Here is a 20,928-nt window from a genome sequence, read left to right as displayed (position 1 = left end):
TACAATTGCAGCATAAGAATGGCGCTTGTGAAGCAGAGCACGTCGTAGCCATGAGCTGCTGGTGCAGGTGGCTAAAGCGTTCTCGTGCAGCGCGACACCGAATCGAGTTGAGCGTTCGACCCACGACAGTTCACTTCTCATTTCTCCCCGAGCTCCTCACAACGACTCAACCAGTCTCCACAACTGCAGCACCATGAACCTCTCCTGTCTCAAGGTTTTGATTGCCTGCGCATTTGTCGGTCTTGCCAACGCGAATGCGTCCATGCGTCGAGAGCTTCAGGTTGCCGACTTCGGTGCGAAGCTCCTCGAAGCTGTCAACAAGAAGCGGTCGGAGAGAGGGCTGGCGGCCGTATGCATCAATGAGAAGCTCTCGAAGGCAGCTCAGGTCCTGGCGGACGACATGGCTCAGAACAATTTTGTCGGGACGACTGGATCGGATGGATCGACGCTGTCCGACCGTGTTGAAGAGCAAAACATGTCTGTTTCCGCCTCGGCCGAGGTCGTCGCTGCCGGCTACAACTCGGTGGATAAGGTCGTGGCGTCCTGGGCCAAATCCTCCGACTCGTACATCTTCAGCGACCTCCCGTTCCTCGGTCCCGGCTACAAGTACGACGCGACCAAGCAGTACAAACATTACTGGGTGCTGGACCTTGCCGACGGGGAAGGCGAGACCTGTGCGTAAGAGTCACGAGCAAACAATAAAAAGCGAAACGTGTTTTGTGTCGATGTTGGTTGTGCTGCAATTGTCTGCTTTGGGCGGCATACATTAACTGCAGCCCCCTCTTCTAATAGCGTGCAACGAACACGGATGTAACTGCGGACGCCGTTGTCTGCGATTTGCTGCTGCTTGTTTCGGTGGGCCGTCGGCATCCTACAGCGTCTGTGGTCGGAGAACTCTCCGATCTCGCCACACTAAGCCCACGGTGTTTATTCAACTTGCAACGTGACTGGGTGTTGCCGTTGCAGTCAACAGGAAGAAAGCCCTTCGGACGCAGCGGCGAAGGTGGTGCGAACGAGGCCTGCTCGCGCCAAAATTTTGCGGTGAGCTCTTCCTTGGGGCGGCGGAAACGCGGATAACGGCTCGGCAACGAGTATGGTGTGAAAACGGATGCGGTTCCGTCGAGACAGGCTGGAAGCCATTCGTACGCCGAATGGTCTGCAATGCAGACTCTGCATCAGCCAGAGAGCGCGCTGCTCTTGCAGCCCGAGCAAGCAAGACAGGCCCTTGCGGGTCTTCAACAAGACGAGCCACTGGCACCTGTCACGCGTGGGCTCGAGCAAACCCACCACCCGGGCGCGAGTAGACAGGCCGAGAGGATATGCTCGCCGCAGAGCGTGCTGGCCAGCGTCTCCTTTCCGCTCGCGTGTGCAATGCTAACGACGCCACACTGCAGCGCGTTGCACATGACCGGCATGAGCATGTAGTCATCGCCTTGGCGCGAGACGACCAAGACGCGGGCTCCACTCAGCGCTGCTGCAGTCAGCAGCGCGGTTGGTGATGGCCATAGCGTGTAGATCAACGCAGCTGTGAGGCATATCAGGCATGAATTGTTCATCGCGTGAAAGGATGTGCCTGATTCTCGGCAAACAGCAACCACCACGTGAAACCTTGAGAAAAAGTATCCGCTTCGTTGAGGCGCAAAAGTTGGTACTATATAACCCGCCCGCGCCACAATACCGGGCTAGCAATCCGAACATCGCGCTGTGAATATCGCCCCCTTGAGCTGTGCTCAATGAGCACCACAGCAGTGTGAGTAGTGGCCCGCTACTGGTAATGAGAGCTCCACAAGTAAATAATAAGCGTTGGTCGTGTGAAGGCTGCCAGAGTACGAAAGCGGTTTATGCTGTTGAAAGTCGAAAAGCTGACGATTACATGTATCGGATTGGTGCCTGAACTGAGGGCATCAGTGATGGACTGTGCACGTCGACATGATTGATTAGAATCCAGGCAACAATCCGTACAGGCTGATGGTTGTTAGACAACTTGTAGCATACGTGCAGGTCTGGTCTACCATCTCGGTGCTGCCACGTTGAGACGGTGGACATTGCCTGAAGCACCCCACGACGGTGGTGTCAAACCGGTCTGCAAGCCGTAAGAGCCATCCCATCTATCGGTCCGTCGTATCGCCTCTCAAGGCAGCAGCACAAAACGCGCATGCGTCGCGGAAGTACCATCGTCTGGGTATTTCTTCCCGGGGTGTTTTCTAGACTGGACCTTTGTATGGATCGCTATGTTGTCGGCATCCGGAGCGATGTCTGGTTGTGACAAGGAGATGGTGACGAAGATCCGTTCTGCCCTTTCGCGCCGTCCAGGCGTCCGTCCGTTTCACGCAGCGCGCTGATCCCTTGGCAAGGCCCAGCTGCACTTCATTCTCGAAAACGCCTCGGACCCCGCAAACCGCCTCCTCCTTTGATCCAAGCATGAGCGAGTCGGACCTGAGCACCAGCTGTCGCGCGGGCGACGTCCACGTGGGCGCGGCCGGCAAAGTCGGCGACGGCGTCAACTCATACTTTGTGTACAAGGTGACGTCGGCCGAGGACGTGGTCGTGGAGCGCCGCTACTCGGACTTCCTGTGGCTGCACCACCAGCTCTCCAAGCAGTGCGCGGGCTACGTGATCCCGCCGCTGCCGGCCAAGGTCGTGGGTCTGCTGCAAGGGCCCGAGTTCCTCGAGCACCGGCGCGCGGGCCTCGAGCGCTTCCTGCGCAAGGTGGTGGCCCACGACGAGCTGCAGAACTCCAACTTCTTCCAGAGCTTCCTCGAGTGCTCCATCGTGGAGCTCACGGCGCTCAAGGCCGAGGCGCAGCGCGCCAACTCGCTCAACGCCGCGTCGCTCTCGTCCGTCGTGCAGCGCACCCAGTCGCTCAACAACTGGTGGGGCAAGACGTACCAGCGCATGGTCGAGACCGACGCACTCAACCTCTTCGGCTCGCGCAACAACAACGAGAACGAAGACAGCGGCGTGATCGAGGACCCCGAGTTCGCCAAGGTGGTCAAGTACGTGGCCAAGCTGCACGCGCAGGTCCAGTCGCTCAAGAGCAAGGCGCGCGCCGCCAGCCACCAGAACAAGCTCGCGGCCGGCGCCCACTGCGACCTCATCGAGTGCCTCAATTGGGTGGCCGACGCCGAGGAGGAGAACGCCGAGATGCCCACGGCCTACTACAGCGCCGTGCTGGCCATGCTGGACACGCGCGCGCGTCAGATGGACGCCGAGCTCGAGGGCTTCTCCGCCAGCATAGACGACATTGCCCGCTGGATCAAGGCCGTGCAGAACGCGCTGGATGTGCGCGAGGACCGCCGCTACCTGTACCAGGCACAGCTCGCGGCGCACCGCAAGGCCGTGAATGGCGACGGCCCGGACTCGCCGTCCGCCACGCGCCTCAGTAATGAGCTCGTGGCGGCCAAAGACGAGTTCGAGCGCGTGCATGCGCGCGTCATGCGCGAGGTGGCGCGCTTCCGTGGCCAGAAGGCCGTGGAGCTCAAGAAGCTCTTCCTCGAGTTCGCGCAGCTGCAGCTACGCAACTCGAAGGAGCTGGAGAAGATCGTGGCGCAGAGCGCCGCGGAGCTCGAGACGCCGCTGCCGGCCAAGCTCCTGTACGCCGCGCAGACGCCGGCCAGCATGTTCGAGTCGCGCGACTCGTTCGGCTTGGACAAGATCGACGTGATTGGCACCACCAAGTCCACGGCGTCCACCCAGTCCCCCACAGGCAGCAGCAGCGCCGAGATCCTGTCCAAGACGGACTCGGCGGTCGGCGCGCAGAACTACTCGGACGTCCATATTTAAAGCTCCCGAGACCCGAGAGGCTGGAGCAAGGACGCCTCGCCGTGCTTCTCTCTATAGCCGAGCTGTATATTGTGCACATATCCGTGTCGTGTTTTAGCGAAGCATCTAGCTGCTACTTCAGAGGCTCAGTGACGAGGCTGGCGCCTTTTACAGGTGCGCCGCGAAGTCCTCCCCACTGCAGCGCTGTACATAATTGAACTATCAAGCCTATCAATTTGGTCGACCTCAACCAGTCATTCGATCGCTTTCGTGGTGAAAATGGGCCGGACCATGAGGCAAGTCGCTTGCAAAGCACGGGAGACGGTCAGCAAACGTGCGGCGGAACAAGTCGCTGCAGTAAATCGCTCGTCAAACGCGACGCGGCAGATCCGGGCGAAAGCGTACGCCGAGCAGGGTCGGAACATCGACAACGTGGCGCTGGAGCGCTGACGTCAGTGCAGATCTCACGTTCGCGCTGCATTGATCGTCATGCCAACTTGAGTGGACTGCAGCCCACTGCAACGCGACGTTCTCGCAGTGCGTCTGACTCGCTGGTCGTCGAATTGCCGCGGCGCTAATGGCCACACGTAGGATAATATCCGGAGCGTACTGCCGAAAGTCTCGCATCCACACCCGCGCATCATCCGACTCCGAGACTTTGGAGGATACGACCATTGAAGACGTCGATGCGAATCTGACTGCATGTAGACGGACAAATCTATCGCCTTACTGCCACAATGCTAGAGATAAAGGATACTTTCACGGTCTACAGTGAAGTTGTAGCTGTGTTGGTCTCTAGCACTACACATACACACTTTACAGCTTACAAGTTGGGGTTGCTGCCGAGCCGACTGCCACTAAGATGACCACTGGAGGAGGAAGGCCCAGGGGCAATCGGACCTGCTGTAGTAAAGGAAGCAGGTCTCTCTTTCGTGAAGGAGGCCACAGCTTCGCGGTGGAATTCAATGACCTTGAGGGACGCCAGCTCGCGCGAGTCGCGGTCGTCCTTAGTGTCGCCTCCATCCGTCTCGGCAGAGCTGAACACGTAGCCTTTGTCTACATCGAGGAGCAAAGGCAACAACACGCGGGTGTGTGAATAATCTGCTTTGATATTGATGGCTTGTCGGTCACTGCTGGATCCTGGCGCCGAAATCAGCCGCCAGTCTCCGTGCAGGCGACTTTGTAAGCGTTCTCTTTCTTACATAGCTCGAAAAATGGGACTGCAAGGGACGCAGATTTGTCCTCACCAAGGGGATCGCAGGCCACTTGCGCCGAGTTCGCTGACAGCACGCATTTCTCCCGCAGGATGTTCGCGAGCGTGGGAAAGTAAATAGTTTGAATGCTACTTAGCAACAAAGGGAGCATAACGGTGAGGGTAAGTATGACCACATATGTGTACGTCAGTGTCATTGGACGTACTACTTGAGGCTGATGTCGAGAAGGTTGGCAGTGAGCGGTACTAAGGCCAGATACAGCCAATACACAGGACTGCAAAGGCAAACAGAATACACGAACGAATCGGTCAGAATCGTCCAGTCCAGCAAAATGCAAACAAGTAGATGCTACAAACCTTGCAAGCATCTTTAGCGATACGCCGTACAGATCTCGTCCGAGGGTACCCATGAATGGAAACACGAGCAAGAAGAAGAAGAAGAGCCCCAAGCTGAAGGCCAGGACGATTCGGTTGAATTTCGTCCACGACAGAGTCTCCAACACAACTTTCACGTTGGCGGACATGAGCAGCACTGAGTAGATGACACTGCCCTGTAAATAAAGGCCCGTACTCAAGCCACCGACATTGACCGTGCCGTACATAGCCAGCATGAAGCAAATAAATGCCTGGATCATGGCGTTTAGGAGCCAGGTCGAAAAGCGCTTCATATTGATTCCTTCGTTCTTTTGACCGGGAAAGTATAGCGCTGGGTTGCGGAGAACCTGCTCGGGGGCGACATCCTCGTCAAAAATGCCAATCGCGATGATTGGCAACGCCAAGAAGAAGTTCCACCCAGCCATAACAAAACTCTCAAACACGCTCGTCCCCGACTGTCCGTTGTAGAAATTGAACAGGAACAACGCGATGACGAGCGCGACGTTCTTGTAGAACGAATAGAGAATGACTTTGGAGATCCGCTGGTAGTTGTAGCGCCCGTGAACAAGGAGAAGTCGCTCGAGGAATCTGAACTGAGCGATGGCATAGTCACTGGCATTCACAGCTTGGACACCCTCTTGGCCCGACACACCGATACCCACGTGAGCTGACTGAATCATATTCACATCGTTTGCTCCGTCCCCAATAGCCAGCGTGATTGGCTTTTGTGGAGAATTGTACCGAATGAGGTTGACTATGTCTGCTTTCTGAGCAGGGGAGACACGGCACGCAATAACGGCTTGGCAAATGCTCGATATGTCCAAGAGCATTTGCGAAAGTACCTTGGCTGCATGCAATGCCCGCTCGGACGACGTGTTCTTGGGTGGGAACACGTGTACCATGGCCTTGCCATCGCACACAAGAGCAAGGTGGCTTGAAACCTTGTTAGCGTTCATATGTGACTGCACATCTTCTAGCTTGTAGATATTGTCAACTTGTCTACCCAAATCGTCCAGATCCTCGCAGTTGATGATAAGAAGCCGCATTCCTTCATTGATCAGTTGGCAGGCGTGCCCGATGTTAATTGCGGTTTCCTCCTTGTCACCTGTAAGCATCCAGATCTTGATACCCGCTTGAGCCAGGTTCGCAATGGTAGTAGGGACACCCGCCTGCAGTTTATCTTCAATTGCTGTTGCCCCAACAATCTTCATTTCCGGTCTCGATCAACTCAGCAACCTCCTCTAGCAACTCGTCGCGATTCGTCAAAGACGTCACGGCTTCCTGGTACTTGACGTCCCAAGCCAAGTACTCTTCCTCTGCCAGCTCTTTGCTGCTTATCACTAGCGTCCGAAGCCCTTCACTTGCAAACCGCTTCAATTCTTCATCCATTTTCAAAGTATACTGGTCGCTTTTGCTGCGAGGCATCATGACGTTGTCTGCCCCCTTGCAATAGAGAAAGTAGCGGCCGTCTTCGGTCCGAATTGTCACGGACATCCGCTTCCTCGTGCTGTTGAACTCATTCACGTTAAGAATGGTGTACTTACGCACAACTGATGAGCCATTCTTTTTGGTTACCTCGACCTCCAAAAGTGGCGCCGGAGCGTAGAAGTTATACCCCAAGCACTTGGCAGCTTTCACTAAAGCTTCTTCGTCCGGTGACGAGGCACGGTAGTCAACTTCTCCCGTTTTCGCGTTCTTCTCCGGGATCACCGTGTGGCAGACAGACAGCACCGTGAGGAACTCATCGATGGCGGCAGCTTCCGGGGCATTCGAATCCAGCGCATTAATTAAGCGCGGATCGTCAAAATGAATGAGTGGGTTGAAGTCTACCTGTGCGTCTCGGGGCTCATGTGTTTTTTCGTCGTCGCCTTGGTCGTTTGTATCAGCGGAACCACTCGCCAATCCCTTAGCGGCTGCATTATTCCTCGCCATTTCTGCAACAGCACGGCCGATCTCGGTTGTACCATATCCATACGACACGCCAGCAATGAAGCACTTCCGAAACTCCATGATGTTACACGTGAGCGTGCCCGTTTTGTCGCTGAAGATATGATGAACCTGCCCAAGCTCTTCATTCAAGTCAGATGTGCGTGCGTTTGCGTATGTTCCCTCATGACACATTTCAGGGTCGCTGGAGATGTATTTTGCCTGGATAACCTTCACCATATCGAGCGAAACGTACAACGAAATCGGGACAAGGTTGTTATACAGGATGAGAAACGTGAAAAAACTCACCAAGTTGGAGGCGGAAGACGTTCGTGCAATCGCCGAGCTAAAGTACCAGAGGTTTGTTTCGTACTTGTCCATCCAGATCGTGTTGCAAATGGTACTGATGATGCAAAGCACAAATTGCGTGAGGAAGATCAGCATAATGCAGCGGTTCACCATCCTGTACACGTTGCTCTGCTTTGATGGCGTCGAGCGTGCATTTTGCATAAGCTTCGTTTCCGAACCCGTAAAAATGACGATCCCGTAGATATACGCACAGCCGCGTACACTGCAACCACGCAGGATGATATTGGAAGGACCAATTGGGGCTGCTTCCTTGTTCGGTCCAAACTCGATGCGGCCCGTGAAGTTGTAAAGTCGGTTATTCGGCTCCTCGTACTCTATCGTGGCGCTGAGCTTCATCATCTGCTTGCTGTGCTCTGCCTCCGGTAGTACCGGATCGTTTAAGTTCCTGTAGCCAACATGCTGCGCCACCGGTTCAATAGCCGATCGTCGCTTCAAATTCGTCTCCCCGTCCAAATTACAAGTCTCGACAAAGCATCGGCCTTCTTCCTCTGATGTAGACATAATGAACACGTCGGCCGGAGCCTCGTCGTGGTCACCGAGGCGCAAAATATCCCCCACCACAACTTCTTGCCACTCTTTCGTGACGATTTCTCCGTGACGCCCCAACACTTTACAATGTCTCGAGTTTTGGACGTTGTCAGCGTCGTGGCGTTTTTTATCCTCCACGCCCTGCTTGATCATAGAGACCATCAACACGATCACCAAGGGCCCTGCCGTGGTGTACTTGTTGGTTGGCGACCACGACGTAGCCACTTGTAGTATCGAGATCACCAGGAAGTAGCAATTGGCGATCACGCGGAAAAATTCGAAAAGCATCTTGGGGACGAAGCTCACAAGTGTGTACTTGGACGTTGTCACGTAGTTGTCCGCGTATCTTCCTTCGCGCCGCAACCGTTCGTTGTCCTCGTCATTGTTGAGGTGGACCCTGCGGAAGCTTGCAGCCGCACTCGCCATAGCGTTATGGGTATGAAATAAAGAGAATGAAGGAGTTCGTGACGGCGACCAAGCCTCGCTCCCGATAGCTTTGCTGAAGTCGCCGCAATTGAGCTTGTCGGGTGCCGGTGGAGAGGCGCAAGGAGGGGTTTCGTCGTTGAAAAAATATATTTTAGGCAAATGCCGGACTGGCGCAACGCAACTTTAGCCATGTTAATTATGTCCATCCATGGCTCTGATCTCTGACCGTGCTCAGCATGCAACGAACTTCAGCAGTCCGACTACTTCTGCTCACGGGCTATTTTCAGTTCATAAGAGTTTGCAGTGGCGCCAAACTGTCTATGATCGTAAAACACCAGTCACGAGGACGCACAACACGACAAAGTTAAGGAGTTGAATATCCATCTGATGGTGTGTCCACTTGGCCGTTGCCTTCACAAAGCCATTCCACCGCCGTATCTTTTCAGCATCGGACTTCAAGTTGGTCGATACAAATGCACAGTCATTCGTCCTGCAGGTCCCTGGGTAGTGTACACTACTCCAAAACACGTGCACCACACAATACCACACCACTTTCACACCACCCGCCAATCGCGACCCCCGCCATAGACGATGATGGCGACGCTGCGTCCTGCTGCCGACGTGACCATGGTACGTCTCGCTGCATCCCTCTCCTCCACACCTGTCCTAAATCCTTCTCCCACGTCTCTTTTCCATGTTTCCTCCCGCTCTGCAGGCCGACGACGCGCTGTTCGAGTACGAAGAGGAGGCCACGCGCCAGCCATTCGTCGTGCAGACTTGGATCGCGTACGTGCGCGCACTGGCCGACGCCCCCGTATCCAGGCGATGCAAAGTCTACGAGCGTGGTCTGCATGCGCTGCCACGCAGCTACAAACTCTGGAAGCTCTACCTGGACGACGTGTACGGGACGCAGGTGCGCGGCCGGCGCCTGGACTCGCCCCTGTTCGCGCAGCTCGTGGCGCTGTACGAGCGCGCGTTGGTGCAGCTGTCCACCATGCCGCGTCTGTGGCTGGACTACCTCAACGTGCTGCGGGAGATGCGCTCGGTGACTGCGCGTCGTCACGTGTTTGACCGCGCGCTGCGGGCGCTGCCCATTACCCAGCATCACCGCATCTGGACGCCGTACTTGGCCTTCGTCAAGCAGATTGACGTGCCGCGCACTGCGGTGCGCGTGTACAGAAGGTATTTGATGCTGGAGCCTTCGAAACGAGGCGAGTTCGTCGACTATCTGGTGTCTGTGGAGCACTACGAGGAGGCGAGCTTGCAGCTCGTGCAGCTCATTGAGGCTACGCAGGAGAAGGAGACGAGCTCGGATCGCACCCAGCATAGCATGTGGATGCAGCTCTGCGACATGGTGGCGCAACACCCGACGCGCGTGGCCAAGTCGCTGGACGTGGAAGCCATTCTGCGCAGTGGCATGACGCGGTTTCGTGACGAGGTGGGACGACTCTGGTGCGCCCTGGCAACGTACTTTGTGCGGCTTGGAATGTTCGAGTCGGCGAGAGATGTGTACGAAGAGGGAATCCGCACGGTGCTCACTGTGCGTGACTTCAGTATGATCTTTGACGCTTATGTTAAGTTTATCGAGGCCATGCTAACAGCCGAGATGGATCTGGCGGCTGGCGGAGAACAAGAGGACGACGACGACGAAGAAGAAGACGAGGTTGATCACCAAGCTCAGGTTGACCGCCTGCTGAAGGTGTATGAAGATGTAGCAGAACGACGCCCTCTACTGCTTAACTCGGTGCTGCTGCGACAAAACCCACACAACGTTAAGGAGTGGGAAAAACGTGTGGAGCTTGTAAAGACTGATCTGCAAAAGGTTATCCGCACCTATGCTGAGGCTGTCAAGACCGTGGACCCGGTCAAGTCGGGCGGAGGGTTGCCAACACTGTGGATTCGCTTTGCGAAGTTCTACGACGAGCATGGCGATCTAAACAACGCGCGCGCTATCTTCAAGAAGGCGGTGGATGTTGAGTATCGCAATCCCCAGGAGCTTGCGGCTGTGTATTGTGAGTGGTCTGAGCTGGAGCTTCGCCACGAGAACTTTGACGAAGCTCTCGAAATTGTGCGTGGGGCTTGTGCCACGCCGACCTCACGGACGATTCGATTGCGTAAGCAGCAGGCATTGAGTGCTAAGGACAATGTGCACTTGAATGTGAAACTCTGGACACTGCGTCTGGATTTGGAGGAGAGTCTGGGTGACCTTGAGTCGACGCGTGCTGCGTACGATGAGGTATTTGAGCTGAAGATCATTACACCACGGATGGTACTCAACTTTGCAGCGTACCTGGAGGAAAACAAGTATTTTGAGGAATCCTTCCGCGTCTATGAGCGCGGCTTGACGCTCTTCCCGAAGTTCCCGTATGCAGGTGACCTCTGGCAGACCTACCTCGGCAAATTTGTTAAGCGGTATGCTGGTACCAAGATGGAGCGGACCCGCGACCTGTACGAGCAGGCTATTCGTGCAGCTCCAAGTAAGTCTGTGCGTGGGTTCTACGAAAAGTTTGCAGAGTTTGAAGAGCAGCACGGCATGCTGCGCAATGTAATGACTATTTATGAGCGCGCGTCTGACGCTGTACCCGATGAGGACAAGCTAGCGATCTACGAGAAGTACATCAAGAAGGCACAGAAGTTTTTTGGCGTGGCGAAGGTGCGGGATGTTTACCAGCGTGGCATCACTAAGCTACCAGATAGATCTGTACCAAATCTGTGCCTGAAGTTTGCACGAATGGAGACGAAGCTGGGCGAGTTCGACCGTGCACGAGCCATCTACGCACACGCGTCGCAGTTCTGCGACCCGCGGCAGCATGAAAAGTCTTTCTGGAAGCTGTGGCACGAGTTCGAGGTTTCTCACGGCTCCGAGCACACTTTCCTAGAAATGTTGCGTATCAAGCGATCGGTGGTGGCTCAGTATTCTCAGGTGAATTATGTGGCGTCTGAAGTTGCACCCCAGGGCGAGGCACCGGCAACGATACCTGGAATGGTTGCAGCATCGACGCCAGCGCAAGTGGTTCCTGGCGATGCCATGGCGGCTTTAGAAGCGCAACTGGATGCGCCATCGACTGGCGACGAAGACGCGTCTAAAAAGCGGAAGGGCGACGCAATGGAGTCCGAAACAGAGCGAAACGTACGTCAGAAGCAGATCGTAGAGGTGGCGAACGAGGAAGAGATTGATTTGGATGATGAAGATGAGGATGAGGAAGAAGACGCAGCAGCAGGAGAGCCCGACGTTGAAGAGCGGGAACTCCCGTCAACCTTGTTGGGAAGTAGCGTCAAGGCTGAATAGAAACCGGTCGCTAAGGCCTTAGGACTTTTCACCATCAAATTGTCTCCCGACTCAGCGCAAAGTTCCATCCAGTGACAACTAGGAAACTGGCCATCAAGATTCAAAACCCGATCGTCATCGGGCGTGCAAACTGCAATGAACCAGCTCGGTAAGATTTTACCCTGCAGTCTATTTTTCATTCCGTCTATTTTGGCTGAGCGATATGTTGTTGGTGTAGCGCGTTGTGTTAGACGAGTGAGGAGACCAAGTGAAGCTTCGTAGACTCAGCGTTGCGGTGGCCTCCTTTGCTCGCCGATGGCGTACGATCCGTACAAGTCCTTGCTCGCCAATGCGACCCGCGAGCACCTTAAGCACAGTATCGATTTGAATACGCATCTCGTGGGGAATGTGTTTCTGCCGGCGATCGACTCGCAATTGAAGAAACCATCGAAATCGCACGCTTCACTCAAGCGTCTCAAGGTGATCGAGCAATGCATCATGGCGGAGAACAAACGAGAAGACCGACTGGCAAAGTGCGCAACTAGTAAGGCACGCCGAGTCATTTCCAAGAAGTTCCAGGCCCAACGCGAGCGAGAGCGGGAGCTGATACAGGCGCTCATGCTGGGGCAATATCCTGAGCGGCTTCAGGATATCAAGCTGCTTGAGACGGAGGTAGTTCCTGCGAAGACACCTCGGCAGCAGCTTAACCAAGAAATCACAGGACTCACCGCCAAAGTCGCGACACCAGATCGTGTGTTCCGCAAGACCGACGTCACTGGTGGTGTTCCGAAGTCGAAGCCCCATGCTCACAAAAAGTTTACACTTCCACAATGCAATGGTTCACCAGGCAAGAAGAGCAATGCAAAAGCCCAGGCTGCGGCAGCTGCAAACCTCTCTTCTCGAAGCAGAGGAATTTCGTTGCGTGGAAGAGAAACTCAAACTCAGGATAGTGAGTCTCCAACGCAAAAGAAGCCGAGCCACTCACGATTAGCACGAAGCGCGACCATTGCGAGGACCCCCAAGAGCCAAGAGGAGGGCACCACTGCTGCAGCAGAAGCAAATGCGACGTCCCCGAATCAAAGGGCTCACTCACCATACATTTCACCGCACCGACTCCAACTAAAGACACGGACTACCCCGCCGCTTACGTCCTTGCAAAGCAAGACTATAGAAGTATCAAATGCAGACGAGGTTGTGAGCTCTGACGTAAACAGTGGGGACGAGCAACTCAAGAGCTCTTCGGTTGTGTTTGGAGGCGCTCTCAGCTTTTCAGAAGCTAAGCAGGTAGCAATGGGCTCGAACCTGCTTAAAGCGAAGGTCCTAGCTGAAATAGCGACACAAACAACGCCGCGCTTGCAAGGCAGTGATCAAGATGGTATCCAGAAAACGCTTTCTCGGCCAGAGCTTCCTCCGATGAATCCATCTTCATTGGCAGGATCAAGTCATGATGCCACGGTCACTACACCGCGTCGTCCTCAGTCTTGTCGAGTCGTGCGACCAACACGTGAAGCTTTCCTCGATAGCCTCCTCGCAAAGGAAAGCACCGAAACTCAAGATCGAAAAGAGGTCCAATTGCAAAGCAGTGACCCTCCTCCAATCGAGGTAGCCGACGAAGGAAGTGACAGCAACGAGGAGCCTGCGACGGTGGGAGACAAATCGCCAGTGAGCGAGGACTCAGCCGACTACGGCAACGACGCGTTCGATCCAGCTGATGATGGCAGCTTAGAAGCCGAAGAACACGATGAAGACGACGTCGATCCTGATGACAACGCAGACGACGATCTCGAGACCGATGTGGCCGAGACACTCTTCGACATAGTCGACATGGTCGAAGCAGCCATTGCAGATGAAGAGCGAGAGGCCATGCCCAGCCCTCGCACAGTATCACCGCGGCCACGATCCTCAATGGTGCGAAAGCGTAATCGCTGCGCTTGATCAGCCATCCTATTCACTGACATTTCTCGCTGTTGTTCAGGATCGAACGACCAAGTACGTGCTGCGGATCCAGTCCGTGTTCCGCGGCTACCGCGCCCGAATCGCCTTCCGCCTCGCTCTCTACGAGGACGCACTGAGCTGCGGCGTGCTGGGAGCGATGCCCGGTACGATCCAGGGCCGCTCGGGCTGGTACCTGGACCCCAAGCGGCTCATGGCCTACTACTTCTCCATCCCAGAGCCCGGCGGCGACTGGGAGCAGAAGTACACGCTGCGCTGCAGCCGCCTGGTGCTCACGCCGTACGAGATGCGCGAAGAGGTGCTGAGCAAAGTGCCGGCGCTGCTGCAACAGAGCGACGTCGAGCAGGACGAGGAAGGGCAGCAATAGTAGCAATGTAGTAGCTATGGTGTCCATGCAACTTCAACACCCGACGACGTCACCCACACGATTCGTCTTTGAAACTGCCACTGACCATCACTCCTGTGGACGTCGCATAGGTACGATTTAGTCACATTTCGGCAAAAAGGAACGCTTGCGCCGCTGGTTCCGCCGCTGTAGCCCCTCGCTTGGACACCCCCGTACCGAGCGAGAAGCTCCTCCACGTACCCGACACTCGACGCCGAGAGCTGCTGCGCGTAAGTCTATCTGTCTACGAGGAGCTATCGAAGGGATGGCGCGCAAATTATCAAATTGTACGAGTCCTAACTTTTTTGGGTGGCTGTGTTTAAATAGCTGGACTTTATCAGTTTAGAGAACACTTATTGTGCAATATGGCGAGCGAGCGCGACTTGTACGTGAATGTGACCAAGAACGGCAGTCGAGACGGCTTCGAGCAACTAGAGGAGCGACTCAGCACGCCCAGTGCGCGACAGCAGCAGGACGAAGACGCAGAGTACACGAGCGTGTTGTACCCGAGACCGCTGGAGGTCATGTCGCCCACGTCCTCCAGCAGCAATGGCTCCGGCTCAGAGTTCTACTCGACAGATGTTGGACATGAGATGAAACGTGGCGAGGGAGCGATTAGAACGTCCGCGGCTGCTGGACCGACGTCGGCGACCGCAACGGAGACGGACTCAGATGCAGAGGAAAGGCGCAGTGATGCAGACAAGAACAAGGACCACGTGATACGAGCCATGAGTGCAGCAGAGGAAAAGCGAGAGACCGGGGACGTTGACGCTGATGATGAGGAGTGCAAAGGTCTGGGAGAGGCTGTTACGGCTGAGGAGCGGGAGCAGGACCGGTTTAAGCTGGCGATAGCGCTGGACTTTGAGACCGACACGAATGGTGCGATGAGCATTGGCCCGCCGAGTGTTACCCGGCAGACGTCTAGCAGTTTCTCGGATTTGGGAGACTATGACGACTTCTCGTTTACAGATGTGGTGCCCGTGGGTGGAGGCACTGGCAGTGTGGAGAGCGGCAGCAACGGCGGAACCCCCACCACGTTTTACCCTATTTATGAGAACGAGGCCTTTCGGTTCACACATGCGAGTGTTAGCAACTGTGGGTATGGCAGCTACGATGCAATTGACAGAATTCCTAGCGCATACACGGCCAGCCCCGCGAGAAGCAATCGGTCCGGCAATTCACCGACGATGCTGCGGCTAGACAACTATGGATACAATGGAGGCCGAATCACGCCAACGTTCCAACTCACACAGCCGGCAGATGAGTCGCAGCCGCTGATTGGAGACATATACCCGGTGCCTGGTGAGGTGGTACGGCTACGAGTTGACAATGCTGCCTATATCATTTTCTACAAAAGCGATGACAGCGGTGAAGAGCTAAGCTCAAAGCACGAGATTCTAGCCATGTCCTCATCGTCCGAGGATGATAATGATGTTGGGGAATGGGGTGAAGAAGGGAAACCAATGCCGCCACGGTCTTACGCTTCGCTGGGTGCTGCGGGCCACAAGGTACAAACTGACAACTGCTTCACGCGCGATTATAACCACCCGACACGATCATTAGGCCGAGGTCTGTTTCGTGCATCTACGAGCGTTGGTAGTGCATTCTTGAAGGGTGCTGCTGGTCTGGTGAACAAAACCTACCAAGGTGGAGCAAGTGGAGGCGTGTTTGGTTTTGCTAAGGGACTAGGAATGGGAATGCTTGGCCTCGGTACGCACACGGTAAAAGGCGCGTTCCGGGGAGTTGGACAAGTGACACATCTTGTGGGTGAAATGGTTCTTGGCACAGCTCCGCATTTCAGCATCGACGGCACGTTAGTGCTTACGAATTATCGTATAATTTGGCAAGCTCTCAGCACTAAGGACGCGATGGAGATCCCTCTGGCGTCAATTCTCTCAGCTGAAAGCTCTACGACCGCGCCTCATGTTGCCAACATTGAAGGCAAACACTTGTTGCGTGCATCATTGGCGTTCCAAGACGAAACCACGTGCTCCGACTTCTTGAGTTGCATTTGGGATCTGTACTCGACGGGTGGTTCACCGCCACATTATTTGTTTGCCCATTTGCACTACCAGGCACTACGACACAAGGAAGATATTCGGACAGTGGATGGAACGGGGTTAGAGACACCAAATGACCCGATATACGACGCTGAGGAGGATTACCGTCGGCTGAAGCTACTGGACGAAGAGAGCTGGATGCGTCTGTACGACAACTCAGACTACACGATGTTTCCGTCGTACCCGGCAACATTCGTGGTCCCCTCTGTACTGGATGAAGATGATCTTCGCGAATTAAGTGCATATCGTAGCGCGAGCCGCATTCCTGCGGTAGTATGGCGCCACCCACACACGGGAGCGCTTGTGTGTCGATGCGCGCAACCCTGCACAGGTCTCAGTGGCTACGTTGTTGAAGCTGATCAGAAAATGGTGTCAGCGCTTCAACATGCTACAAGTGCGTACGGTGATGCGAAGTTTCACTTCTTCGACGCTCGAAGTCAAATGGCGGCAGCAGCTAACTCGGCACAGGGAAAAGGCACCGAGGATCCTCGAAATTATCCGAATTCGGAGTTGCACTTCTGCGATATCGCAAATATCCATGCTGTGCGCTCGTCTTATGCTTCGTTAGCGGCCGTGTGCCAGCCTGGCCAAGAGCGTGAGAGCAGTGGATGGTTGTTTCAATTGCGGAACACATTTTGGTTTTTGCACTTGTCAAATATCCTCTCGACATCGCAGGAAATCTGCCGGTGTCTGTGCCAAAGTGATTCCGTTATGATTCACTGTAGTGACGGTTGGGATCGTACTCCTCAGCTTACGGGTATGGTGCAGTTGCTACTGGATCCGTACTACCGCACTGTTCGTGGCTTCGTGAGTCTCGTGGAAAAAGAGTGGTGCTCTTTTGGACACATGTTCCGAAATCGCTATTCGCAAGGCGAAGGTCCAGGCCAGCAAGAGCTCGAGGAACAATCTCCTGTGTTTGTCCAGTGGCTGGATGCGCTGTGGCAGATTTGGCGCCAGCAATCGTGGGCATTTGAGTTTAACGAAGCGTTTCTATCGGCGCTCTACGAGCACATATTCTCTGGCCTGTATGGGAACTTCTTGTACAACAACGAGCGGCAACGAAAGCAAGAGGAGGCAAACGCCCCCACGAGATCGTTGTGGTTTGTGCTGCTGGGTCAAATGGACAAATACGTGAATGTAGAATACGACTGTGCCAAGAACTTTAACAGCATCGGGTTAGTCCTTCCTTTTTCGTCGGAGGAAAACGATCTGGTTATGTGGGAAAACCACTTAATTTATGCTGACCCAGTCTGCCGGAAGTACGAGTGAAATGCTTTCGTAATTTCGTGCTTTGGAGGTCGTGCGGAGCCGTTTCTCCACCATTAAGCTGACGTTCGAGCTGAATCCGGAAGGTGGATTCTTGCCACATACGGTGTTTACGAGAGCATCATATCGAGGAATTCGAGGACTGGGAGCTCGAGATTGGCCTCTAAGATATGCTTATCGCTGCAGAAAACGATCAAACCGGAGTTGTGAATGCTACATCGTCGCACAAGACAACGAGATTGTCCAGAGGCTGCAGCAGCTTACATGAATTCCGCAGTCGGACCACGCTTAGCTTGAGCTGGACAAGAAGAAGAAGAAGAAGGCGAATTTCCCCCGCCGAGATTGGCCGCTTTGTTGAAGTCGGCATTGCTGTGTGGCAGAGCTGCAAAAATGCAATTAGGTAGAGTAGGTTAGCAGTAGGTTAGCAGTAGGTTAGCGAGATAGGTAAGATAGGACAAGCTGTTAGTGTTGTAGAAGTAGATGCATTGCGCGAAGAATGAAGCTGACCTGGTGGTGATGCCGCTGCCAGTGGGCGCTTGCGGTGGGATTTGACTTTTGAGTGAAGCTGGCTGCTTGGAGCATTTCGCTGATCGATCGGGACATGCGCCGAAAGAAGTTGAAATTGTGGAGTTTCGAGCTCGGGATCGCTGTCCGAGCTTTCAACTGTTATAGTCCGGTGTGCTACTTCAATGCCAACCAGGTTAGTTAGCTCTTCCGCCAACAAGAGTAGTAGCGTACCTGGTGCTTCAGGTGAAACCTCGTGCTCTTTTTCCCACTGAATAATTTCTGCCGCCGCAGCTAGCTCTTGAGAAAGCGATGAGACTCCACGCGATCGAGTACTGCCCTCGTCTCGCAGCATTTGCCGTCCGGAAGCCTTCTGAATTGTCCCGTCAAAACCTCTGGGCGTCTTCGGTGGGATTTGTTCCAGTGCTGCTTCAGCCATGTGCTCATGTTCCCACTGAACGATCTCTGCTGCCGCCTCCAAGTCGTCCCAGAAGTACTCCGGCCGCACGTGCTCAGCCTCCACCCCCGAGTTCGTCGTTGGAAGATGCTCAGGAGTTACGATTCGACGTGTTTGATCGCGCGATTGCATTGTTTGTCTCGTTGACTCGATCGTCTGTGGTGGAGGCTGCAAGCGTCGATGGCGAAGCTCTGACTCAAGGGCAACCGAAGACTGCAACCCATCCTGGAATGTCTTTGCAGCATTTGCAACGTGATCCATCGGAACAACACTTGGTTGGACACGCTTCACACCAGTCGCTTGCTGCGCGTGTTTGCGCCGCTCAAGTGCATCGCGTCTTCTCTTCTCGATAAGCTCATGCTGCTCTTTGGTAAGTGTCTCTGGCGAGCTGTGTGGCTCGGTATTGTTGCGAGCTGGCACGCCCACACGAATGGTAGACCCCAAACTCCGATTCACTGTCGCTACAGGTGCAGCTGCCTGTTGTGGCACAGACGGCAGATAGCCATTCTTCAGCAGGATCTCGTGGGCAATCTCCTGTGGAGTCTTCACCACTCGGCTTTTCGCAGAATCTAATGGACCACAACAACCAACTTACAGTTAGCAGGGGCTGCTAAGACCACTCCTCAGCTGCTGTCCGTTTACAGGCCTTGGCCTTGGACAGGATCTTCTCCCCGTAGAACCTTCCAATCTGCAGTAGAGCAATATGGGTGAGTTTTACGTCGTTAAAAGGCTGCAGACCGCGCCAACCTCGGCCCAGCGGCCTGCTTTGGCCAATTCCCGCACGTGCTTTTTCTTGGCGGCCACAGTCTTCTTCTTGGCCCCCAACGGCGCAGGAGCCGTGCACTTCCGCCTCGGAGCGCTCTTTTTGGCGGTCATGGCGAGGGCTCCGCACTGACAGAGCAAAAGTGCAAGTTGAAGTGGCTTTTGACAAAAGTTGCAGCTGATAAGTGACATGGCTACATGTTTTTGGTTGTACTGTAGCTGTTTAATTCTGGGGTGGAGGCAGCACTTCATCGCTCCAGAATCCCCAGCAGTTGCCCATGCACGTGGGTAGACCGCAAGTGCGGCAGTGGATGGGACGAGGGTCCAGAGCCAAAATCGCTGCAGCAGCCTCCGGATCGGCGTCCATCGCCTCCAGCCGAGCTCCGATTTTGATGAGTTGGTTGCGAATGGAGCGGCGCTTGTTCTTGCTGCTGTTCTTGTCCTTCAGCAACTCAGAGAGGATCTTCTCAAGCGCCTTCTGGTGCTCGAGTAGCTCTGCGCGAGGCAGATACTGCAGGAATGTGGTGTAGCAGTGCTTGAGGGACTGGTGGTCTGTGCAGTGCACCTCGCCGTGACGAGCATAGTAGCAGCTATCACACACCAACACCAGGTCACGGCACACGGTGCACACCTTGCGTCCACTGAACTCGTCGTATGGCGCCTGGCACTCGATGCACTTGCCGACAATTTCGTTACAGTTCTGCGCTCCCATCAGCACACTACAAAGCAGAACCACACCGGGAATCAGCTTAATCATTCACAGTCAAGACCCAATCATTGCATCCACATACCGCTTGTCGAAAACAAAGTTCTTGCCACGGAAGAAGCCGCCGTCCTCGAACGTCTCGAGGTACTTGTGAATGCCGCCCTTGAGGTGGTGCACATCGTTGACACCCTGGCTGCGCAGGAAGTTGGACGCCTTCTCGCAACGAATGCCGCCCGTGCAGTACATGAGCACCTTTTTGTCCTTCATCTCGTCCACGCGGTTCTGCAGGAACGCATAGTACTCGGAGAAGTTCTTGACCTTGGGGTCCACTGCATTCTCGAAGTGACCTGCAAGTATGGGCATCCACATAGCAAACAATGAGAATCGCTACAAAATCGGTGCTACCGACAGCAAAAATCACCGACCCACTAAAAACTCCTTATGGGCCCGCACGTCCAACACCACCGTTCCTTCCTTATCCTTCACTGCCTGACGCATGGCCTCGTGGAATTGCTGTGGCGTTAGGTATCCTCTAGCCTCGTCCGACGCCGTCATGTCGGGCCGAGCGACGATGCCGCCGGTGGACACGATCTCCTTGACGTGCTTAACGATGAGGCCCACGAAAGGCGGCGACTCGTGCATGTGGGAACTGTGTTTGAAGTCCTCGGCACGCATGGCAAACACTTTGTGGGCGCGCAGGAACGCGATGTATTCATCCATCTTGGCGCGCGACGGGCTCGAGAGCGTGGCGTTGATGCCTTCCTCGCTGATAAGGATGCGGCCCACGAGGCCCAGACGCTCGCACAGCTGCTCCTGCTCCTGCTTGAGCTCCAGCGGCGCCGTCACCTCTACGTACTTGTAGAACAGGATCACAGCGTGGCCCGAGGCATCACTAGCGGTCACCATTGTTCACTATTCTGGCGGTTGGACGAATGGCTCACCACTTGCAGTGCAACTCACCTGCTAGA

At 54.9% G+C, this 20,928-nt stretch overlaps 8 protein-coding genes across 8 annotated transcripts; 4 read left to right on the top strand and 4 right to left on the bottom strand.

The window, feature by feature from the left end:
• Positions 1 to 2,421: 2,421 nt before the first annotated feature.
• On the top strand, positions 2,422 to 3,783 carry KRP23_7862 (Sorting nexin-2; the record flags this gene model as incomplete). The annotated part of the gene is made up of 1 exon (XM_067893229.1): positions 2,422 to 3,783. One exon carries the CDS (start codon positions 2,422 to 2,424, stop codon positions 3,781 to 3,783), a length of 1,362 nt encoding a protein of 453 aa, XP_067745032.1.
• Positions 3,784 to 4,585: 802 nt separating this feature from the next.
• KRP23_7861 (putative phospholipid-transporting ATPase DRS2) lies at positions 4,586 to 6,465 on the bottom strand (the record flags this gene model as incomplete). Its single annotated transcript, XM_067893228.1, has 4 exons — positions 4,586 to 4,818; positions 4,965 to 5,104; positions 5,182 to 5,250; positions 5,333 to 6,465. 4 exons carry the CDS (start codon positions 6,463 to 6,465, stop codon positions 4,586 to 4,588), a joined length of 1,575 nt encoding a protein of 524 aa, XP_067745031.1.
• A 67-nt stretch (positions 6,466 to 6,532) lies between these two features.
• KRP23_7860 (Phospholipid-transporting ATPase IB) lies at positions 6,533 to 8,599 on the bottom strand (the record flags this gene model as incomplete). The annotated part of the gene is made up of 1 exon (XM_067893227.1): positions 6,533 to 8,599. The coding sequence occupies one exon, from the start codon at positions 8,597 to 8,599 to the stop codon at positions 6,533 to 6,535; it is 2,067 nt and encodes a 688-aa protein (XP_067745030.1).
• Positions 8,600 to 9,190: 591 nt separating this feature from the next.
• On the top strand, positions 9,191 to 11,888 carry KRP23_7859 (Pre-mRNA-splicing factor SYF1; the record flags this gene model as incomplete). The annotated part of the gene is made up of 2 exons (XM_067893226.1): positions 9,191 to 9,229; positions 9,315 to 11,888. 2 exons carry the CDS (start codon positions 9,191 to 9,193, stop codon positions 11,886 to 11,888), a joined length of 2,613 nt encoding a protein of 870 aa, XP_067745029.1.
• A 294-nt stretch (positions 11,889 to 12,182) lies between these two features.
• Positions 12,183 to 14,187, top strand: KRP23_7858 (uncharacterized protein; the record flags this gene model as incomplete). Its single annotated transcript, XM_067893225.1, has 2 exons — positions 12,183 to 13,775; positions 13,843 to 14,187. The coding sequence occupies 2 exons, from the start codon at positions 12,183 to 12,185 to the stop codon at positions 14,185 to 14,187; spliced, it is 1,938 nt and encodes a 645-aa protein (XP_067745028.1).
• A 383-nt stretch (positions 14,188 to 14,570) lies between these two features.
• Positions 14,571 to 17,534, top strand: KRP23_7857 (Myotubularin-related protein 2; the record flags this gene model as incomplete). The annotated part of the gene is made up of 1 exon (XM_067893224.1): positions 14,571 to 17,534. The coding sequence occupies one exon, from the start codon at positions 14,571 to 14,573 to the stop codon at positions 17,532 to 17,534; it is 2,964 nt and encodes a 987-aa protein (XP_067745027.1).
• A 663-nt stretch (positions 17,535 to 18,197) lies between these two features.
• KRP23_7856 (uncharacterized protein) lies at positions 18,198 to 19,368 on the bottom strand (the record flags this gene model as incomplete). The annotated part of the gene is made up of 4 exons (XM_067893223.1): positions 18,198 to 18,212; positions 18,289 to 19,061; positions 19,135 to 19,180; positions 19,240 to 19,368. The coding sequence occupies 4 exons, from the start codon at positions 19,366 to 19,368 to the stop codon at positions 18,198 to 18,200; spliced, it is 963 nt and encodes a 320-aa protein (XP_067745026.1).
• Positions 19,369 to 19,477: 109 nt separating this feature from the next.
• Positions 19,478 to 20,866, bottom strand: KRP23_7855 (Rhodanese-like domain-containing protein 6; the record flags this gene model as incomplete). Its single annotated transcript, XM_067893222.1, has 3 exons — positions 19,478 to 19,973; positions 20,046 to 20,307; positions 20,386 to 20,866. The coding sequence occupies 3 exons, from the start codon at positions 20,864 to 20,866 to the stop codon at positions 19,478 to 19,480; spliced, it is 1,239 nt and encodes a 412-aa protein (XP_067745025.1).
• Between the last annotated feature and the right edge of the window lie 62 nt (positions 20,867 to 20,928).

This window comes from Phytophthora ramorum (genome assembly GCF_020800215.1).
Source record: "Phytophthora ramorum isolate Pr-102 chromosome Unknown Phyram_PR-102_s0006, whole genome shotgun sequence".
NCBI classification, from domain to species: domain Eukaryota; phylum Oomycota; class Peronosporomycetes; order Peronosporales; family Peronosporaceae; genus Phytophthora; species Phytophthora ramorum.
The sequence above is the reverse complement of the archived record's forward strand: the minus strand, read 5'-3'. Positions and strand labels throughout refer to the sequence as shown.